Source organism: Trachymyrmex cornetzi, unplaced genomic scaffold, assembly GCF_001594075.2.
Source record: "Trachymyrmex cornetzi isolate Tcor2-1 unplaced genomic scaffold, Tcor1.1 scaffold11, whole genome shotgun sequence".
Classification (NCBI taxonomy): domain Eukaryota; kingdom Metazoa; phylum Arthropoda; class Insecta; order Hymenoptera; family Formicidae; genus Trachymyrmex; species Trachymyrmex cornetzi.
The window spans coordinates 2280369-2287876 of NW_017295653.1; the positions used below are offsets into that span (position 1 = coordinate 2280369).

At 29.7% G+C, this 7508-nt stretch overlaps 1 protein-coding gene across 4 annotated transcripts; it reads right to left on the minus strand.

Moving 5' to 3' along the window:
- Positions 1-2139: 2139 nt before the first annotated feature.
- Positions 2140-5144, minus strand: LOC108762348 (geranylgeranyl pyrophosphate synthase). Of its 4 annotated transcripts, none has more exons than XM_018509325.1 (8): positions 4967-5144; positions 4772-4870; positions 4525-4679; positions 3576-3717; positions 3055-3175; positions 2828-2967; positions 2664-2766; positions 2140-2500 (listed from the first exon to the last, which is right to left on the minus strand). In XM_018509325.1, the coding sequence occupies exons 2-8, from the start codon at positions 4835-4837 to the stop codon at positions 2292-2294; spliced, it is 936 nt and encodes a 311-aa protein (XP_018364827.1). In that variant the 5' UTR covers positions 4838-4870; positions 4967-5144; the 3' UTR covers positions 2140-2291. The 4 variants fall into 4 exon arrangements, with proteins under 4 accessions (XP_018364827.1, XP_018364836.1, XP_018364811.1 ...); XM_018509334.1 differs by having other exon boundaries at positions 4772-4876; XM_018509309.1 differs by having other exon boundaries at positions 4772-4845; positions 4934-5144.
- Positions 5145-7508: the final 2364 nt, after the last annotated feature.

Below are 7508 nucleotides of genomic sequence, written 5' to 3' on the forward strand. Positions count from 1 at the left end.
CTGCCACAGCGTGCTACGATGATTTTTGGAACGGTGTTGGCAGTACTGCCAGCGCTGACAAACAATTTTGGAACACAGCCTTCCAAATACTCTGAACGTTACGCTCCAAATGCTACGCTCCGATTGGTCCATTACTATTTCGAATGCTACAATTGCTACGTGAACGCTCCAGCCAACCCACCTCCCGAGGTGAGGTAGTTGAAGCGAAGTGGGAGCAAAAACGATGACGTATTGATGACGTAATCAGAGTTGCTGGAGAGCTCAGAGCAGCGTTCTGATGGTCCATCAAATGGACCAGTCGCATATCGGTGCTACAAATGTAGTGTTTGAAACGCTAAGTGGACCGCAGCCTATAACTGTTAATACTGAAGATGGGACCGAAACGTTTATTTTCAATAAAAGATTTAAAATAATTGCCACCGTTATCTGGTGTTCGTGATATATGCCTTTCAGACAAATAATTGTTTGTTTTTATTACAACCACGTTTTACTTTATTTAATTGTTATTGTTTTTCTTTAATTTTTTGAATATCACACTGAAGATGACACAATGTGAGTGTTGAAACGTTTGTGATTTGAGTGTATAATAGTTAAAAATTATAATAATTTCGCATATAACGTCTTGCGTAGGCTTTTATGCTCTTTAATAATAAATTATTTTTTTAGTCATAAAGCCTGTATTTATAATAATTTATAAATTGTATTTTAACAAAAAATGAATATTCCAAGTTTAAATCAGATTTAGCCAATTATTTTGTAATGATATATTTTAACACATAAAAATTCTAAATGCGATTTCAGCGTCGATAAATTTTTCAAATTGTTTATTTCAATAATAGAGCCAAAGATTAATTACATTATAGAAAAGATATAATATTATATATATGTATAATATAATAATATTATAATTTTGTATAATGAGAAAAATATATAAACAATCTGAAATTTAAAATATTCCGTTGTAATACTTTTTTTTATAATACTTCAGTGGCACTGCAATCAATCTATATAATTTATATAATGCCAAGCTGTATAGCTTGTCATTACAATATGAATAATAAAAAGACTGTGGATAAAGCGGAAATTTGCAACATATAATTGTAGTGGAATAAACCAGGTTTTAAATGATAATAAACTTAATGACACTGCGGTCAATCTATTTAATTTATATAATGACAATCTGTATAGCTTGTCATTAAAATACGAATAATAAAAAGACTGTGGATAAAGCGGAAATTGCAACATATAATGATAGTGGAATAAACCAGGTTTTGAATGATAATAACTTAATGATAAAAAATAAGAACACACAAATAGAACATTATTTGCATGCAAAATTTTTATATAAATGTACATATGAATAAACATTCATTTTTTATGAAGAATACCGATTGCTCGTTTAAAAATAAAACATCACGGTTATTTAAATATGTAAATATTATCATATATATAAGGTCTTTTATTGCTGCACTCCGAACCAGTGCAATAAGTTAAAGTGAAACAAACGTATATTTGTTTCACTTCAACTTAGTGCACTGTGTGTACTAAGTGCGGCAATAAAAAACAGACCTATAATGTCACAATGTGTAGATATTGTATATACTGTCCAAGATTAAAATTTAATAAGTATGTATAGTTATAGAGTCGATGTATACATTAACATAAGATTTTAGCAAAAATATCAACTGACTAAAAATATCCGCTATTCTTAATAAACATATTTATTTACTAAACAATGTACTGCACTTGCTACAACATATTAATAAAAACATGTTGCGAGTTATCAATCGTTACATCAATAAAATTATCATTTTAATAAATGCATATAGTAATTATTTTCATTCCTATGTATATCCTGTTATTTCAAAAGACTATTTGAGTTATTATAATGGAATTTTCTATAAAGGAATTAATTTTTTATCATAGTTCACACGTCCCCGTTTTTATAGATAAGTACATGTCATAAATACACGCGCCTGTATGAGATGCATGTAAAATTTTTTACTTAGAAGAAATGCTAAGAGGAATTTCCCGCTTATCGGCAGAATATTTTTTTTGTACATATAATGATTTATTGCTATAGCGTTTTACAAATGATTTTTTTCAGCAAAGTTTTATAAATAAGCTTTATTTGTCTTCATTCATATACAGATATTAATTTCTGTTACATTTTGCTGCTTATAACTATTAATAAGAGATTATTTTATGCAACGATATGGATAAATTATGCAATGTTACGTCTGACGTAAAAATAACAAAATACATAATTTATCATTTTGATTAAAGAATCTTTAGATACGTGTTTTCAACATGTTATTCTTTACGTCGTCCATAAGTTTCACAAAGATCGGATTGCCACCTAAACGATCAATTTCAGTTCTTATCTTTTTTTCCAATTCATCAAGTACTTCTTTTGCGTACTTAAATGAGCCGTAACTCTCTAATACTTTAACGCAGTAACGTTTTACTTCAATGTTTTTCGATCGTTGTCTTAAAATATCTTGAATTACTGTTAAGGATTTTAACAATATCTAAAATTTTGTTATAAAAATTTTCAAAATAGAGATATGTTGACCATTTAATTTTCTTATTGTCTACTTAATACAAAATATGTTTCTTAGTATCTACTTATTTCATATTAAATATTGTTTGATAAAGGATACTTATTATTTTCTTATCGTCAGGATTGTTTCTAAGTGCATGAATAATTAGGAAACTCATTTTTCCTTCGGTCAAATCATCGCAATAACTGTTCTCGTTAATATCCTGTAATAATAATAAATTTTGTTAAATTTAGTTCAAGTAATTAAATTAAATTATTGGTTACCTTATCGTAACGTAAATTGCTGTAATCGTCATATATCTGGCGATACAATCCTAGAGTACTTGCCAGCGACAAGACATCTTCTTCATAAGTAGAAAATAGCTTCATTAATTTTACCACCAGTATGGCTAACCAACCACTCTCTATAAAATTAATTAATATTCAAATTATACATATATATGTAATACGCTTCGTATATAGCAGAAGCTTACAAAAGCAAAAATATTTACTTTTTACTGCTACAATATTGTAATCTTTTTCTGTTGGACAGATGAAATTTTCCTTCCAATATATATCCATTCCTTGACCTTTGTAAAATTCCATCAACTGTTCAACGAAAATTTTAACTGCCTGTTAAGATATAAAAATATTTAATTAAAATAAAAAATATATAATCAAAATATATAATCAAAATTACAAAGAAGCGTTATCGGTCGGCACGATAAGTGTAATTTTATAATGAGAATTATATTTTAATAATTTATTTTATGATTTATATGGAAAAAATCGTACATTAAAATAGACTGGATGTTTACGATTAAGTTTTAATTATCTTCAACAGATAAGAAAGGATTAAAGACTGGAATCGACTCAATGATTCTGCATCTTCTTTATGCATGCAGAAAATCGAAAAAGGAATTTTGGTAAAACTATCTATTTCACATTTTGATTTCTGTTATAACATATCAAGAAAGTAAATCACGCTCAGTTTTTCAAAGTTTTACACAGACACAATGCAACTACTTATTACCATGGGATGTAAATTAATAAGTTTTTCACAAGTAATAAGTTGTAAATAATTTGCAGCGTTTATTGAGTTGTGAAGTCCATAAACAGAATGGGTTACGGGAAAACCATTTCGAACAATGGCCTCATCTTGAATATCATCGAATCTATCAAAAAACAAAAACTTTATAAATATATAAAAATATACTCAAATTAATCTTTTCAGTTAATAGAGGGGCTGTATTATCTTTCTTGATTTATTTACGTTAAAAAAAAGTATAATAAAAAAAGGTAAGGTCAGAAATATAACAGCAAGTTGTAACAGCAAGACAATAATTGATGTGGAAGATCAAGATTTATCTAAAAAAATTTTAATTTTTTATATAAATCATTGTTAAAACATGTCATACCTCCGCAAGAAGAATGACATAAATTTTTTGAATTTTGTATTACGAGCGGATCGTATTCTAAATGCATTGGCTTTCAGGAAAAGTGATATATATGTTAAATTCAAATACTTGCTAAAGAAAAATAGTACAAGGAAAAGTTTTAAAAGTAACATCAAGGGTAACATATAACACCATAACAAAATTAATATCTACATTACTTCTGGAAAATTTGAAACAATTTGTGATTACTTCTAATAAGTTAACTTATATATAATTCTGCCACGAGTAATAAATAATAAATTTTATAAAATACACAATGTTCTTTCTCCCCCACCCCTCATTTTTCTGAATAATTTTATGTTAAACTGAAATTTTATAATGAATTAAAGTGACTTTTGTCACTTTCCTTGCGGAAAAACGATATATAGATGTAATTACAAAAAGAAGAAAATATTCGTAGTACATTAAATTCTAGAAGAAAATGTAATTTTCCTTGGAAAGGTTGTATCTTATGTTTTATTGTGCGCACATGATTTTAACAAAAATACATAAGTCAGTTATGCTTCACAACAAAAAATAACTTACACGACCATTATATTAAAAGCCATTTGCGCTATTTCATCAATCAATTGAAATTTATCGGGTGATACTTTAAACCAATAGTTGAAAAGAAACGGTATTATTCTATATATATGTGTATCATTACATTGCAGACTGTATTCGACTGGGTCTAAAAGTATCTACACAACAGAAATTAAATAAAACAAGTAATAAAACAAAAGTTAGTAAAATTGAATTATGAAAAAATAAAAGAAAAGATGTTAAAACTGACCTTGTCCTCCTCCGTATTACCGTTCAACGAATGGTAAAAAGGTACAATCTTTTTCATGCCTGTCATGTTGCACTCTAAATTATAGTGATACGTAGGAATCTGTAACTTTGACAAATTTAAACCGAATAGTAAACGAGTTGGTAATATTATTTAATTCCTTGCCTTATAATATCGAGTGATGTTCGAATCACATACCAAACGTGGTAAATACGAGCAAAAGTGAGATCCCAACAACACAAAGTCAACAAAAGGTCGACTATATGTTGACTTGGGAAGTCAAGAGAATGGTGGAAGGGATGACATTGTAAGATATTTGTATATTTCTTAAGCCTAATGTTCACAATACTAGAAATCGGTCCGAGATCTCAGATAGAGAAAAAGTTAACAAATCACATTTGAACAATTTGATCACATGACCATTGCGATTGGTCAATTCTTTCTTCATCCGAGGTTTCGGAACGATTTCTAGCATCGTAGACACAAGGCTTTAGAACATATACTACTGGAAAATAAGCCGCTGACGGCTGACCGTGAAGCCAACATCTGTGCGAAAGAAAAAGGTAGAGGCCCCTTTGACTGCAATACGCATGTGCCACTCATCCCCATTTAACCGCAGTGATGTAGGTCGGGGCGTTGGGCCGCGTTTTTGGCGCATGCGCTCAGCGTGAAGGCCGCGACACAGACTTTTGCGTAATGCGTAAGATCACCGACGAGATATTATTAAAGAACGACATCCTTACGGGAGTTCGCGTCCTTGTGAATATTGAAGTGATTAATGCGGGGTCTACAATAGAAGTCGTAGCGGTCGTAGAGTCTTAAGTCGTAAAAAATTAATCAATCGCAATCGAATATGATAAGAATAATCGACTATGTATTAATAAATTTTCTACGACTTAAGACCCTACGACCGCTACAACTTCTATTGTAGACCCCGCATAAGAGTTAAAAATTTATAATATTGTACTAATTTTATGATTTATTAGTTTAGTAGATGTAGGGTAAAAGCAGGGATTATGGAATAGCTTTTTTTAAATTAACATTGCTCCGATATAAATGCATATGAAGACTTCAAATTTACACAGAACTCTTGAGGAATATGTTAGCTACAACATCCAATAAATAAAAGTCGCCAAAATTTAAGTCCAACGTCAATATTAACAAAACAGTCAAAAGTGAGAATTAAATGGGGGGTCTAAAAAATGGGATGTAATATAATGGAATACCGATGAAATTTTGACCATAGTAATAAATAACACAATAAATAAAGTCCAAATTTGTTTATTTATATAAACTGATCAAGAAAAATAGAAAACTGTTCAATTTTTATTGTACAATACACAGAAAATATAATAGCATCATTACGAACGTTATTACGCATGGATAAATAAAAAATCGCAAATAAGCTGATAAATCGCAAATAAACTGATATAGAATGCTGCAAGCTAACCTAACCTAATCTGATCACGAATAAGTTGCTAACATGCATGGAATCTATTCCATATTCTCAACCATCGATGTATTCCACATTACCTGCATGTCGTCATATGACAAATAAAGTCTTTCCGTAGCAATAAACAAGTTTAAAATAGCAATTAATCTGCATAATATTGTTCATGCAACATTATTAAAAGCGTCTGTGCAATATAAGCATTAAAAAAACTTACCTTCAGTTTGTGAGAACACTTTTTAGAAAAAGTTGCCGAATCTTCTGGCGTAACGAAAATAAATGTTAATTGTAGCAAAACGGTTGGTCGGACCGAGTTCATTGTTTGTTATAACATGTTTGGTAACAGTTGCAATAATTTTCAGCGATTGCCGTCAGATTGCAATGCTTTGTTTAAAAAATAAGCCACTATTCCATATTAGTAGTCTATGCCATAATCCCTGATTTTACCCTATTTATGCATTTATAACTCAATAATACTCGGATTTTTCTTTAAAATTGAGATTTCAGTGTTATCATCAAAGTTTGATTATCGATAAAGATGATAATTGCAGAGAAAAAATTGTGATTTTTTTGCAATATACAGGGTGTCCCATTTTAAATGATCCAGTCAAATATCTCGAAAACTAAACCCAGTAGACAAAAATGTTTTAGACAAAAGTTGTTTGACTCGAAGGGGGACATAAGATGGTGCCATCGATTTGATAGTCCTCTGAAGGTCACCTTTAATTTTTTAAATGAAACCCCTTATTTCTCATTGCACATTCTTACAGCTTATCTCGAGAGCTTTCCAAAACACTATAATTAAGTTACTTTTCGTTAAGTACTAAGTTAAGTTATAGCAGTGAAAAAGAATAAATATCATCTAAACTTTAGGGAATAATTATTAATATTTCTAAAAATGATGTTATTTATTTCTTTATGAATTATAAGAAATAGGGTTCCTAATAAAGTAAATGGTTGTATGTGCTATGATTATCACTGTGTAATTACTTTACACAATTTAATATTTTAATAATAAATTTTTGTACGTTAAATTCATAAATATAAAAGTTATTATTTGTAAATGTAATAATTATTTAGCAAAAAAAGTTTTGCTAAATAATTAAAAATTTCATAGAAGATACATAGAAGATTCATAGAAGGACCTAATGTATTTGTCACGGACGCTCCTGAGGCTCAGCGTCAGGGTCCGCGCACAAAGATGGTTGCAACTGAATCGTAGTCGTAAGTCGTTGTCGTAGGTCAACGCACAAGGATTTTACGTATGTCGTTTACGTATATCCTATTGCG

Bases quoted from the DNA above. Each gene is read 5' to 3' on its own strand.
- LOC108762348 (XM_018509325.1), bottom strand. From the start codon at position 4,837: ATGACAGGCATGAAAAAGATTGTACCTTTTTACCATTCGTTGAACGGT. The intron at 2,968-3,054 runs GTAAATATTTTT...TTAATTTTATAG, and splicing joins CAATATTGTAGCAGTAAAAA to AGAGTGGTTGGTTAGCCATA. The intron at 2,501-2,663 runs GTATCCTTTATC...CAGTAATTCAAG, and splicing joins TGACGATAAGAAAATAATAA to ATATTTTAAGACAACGATCG.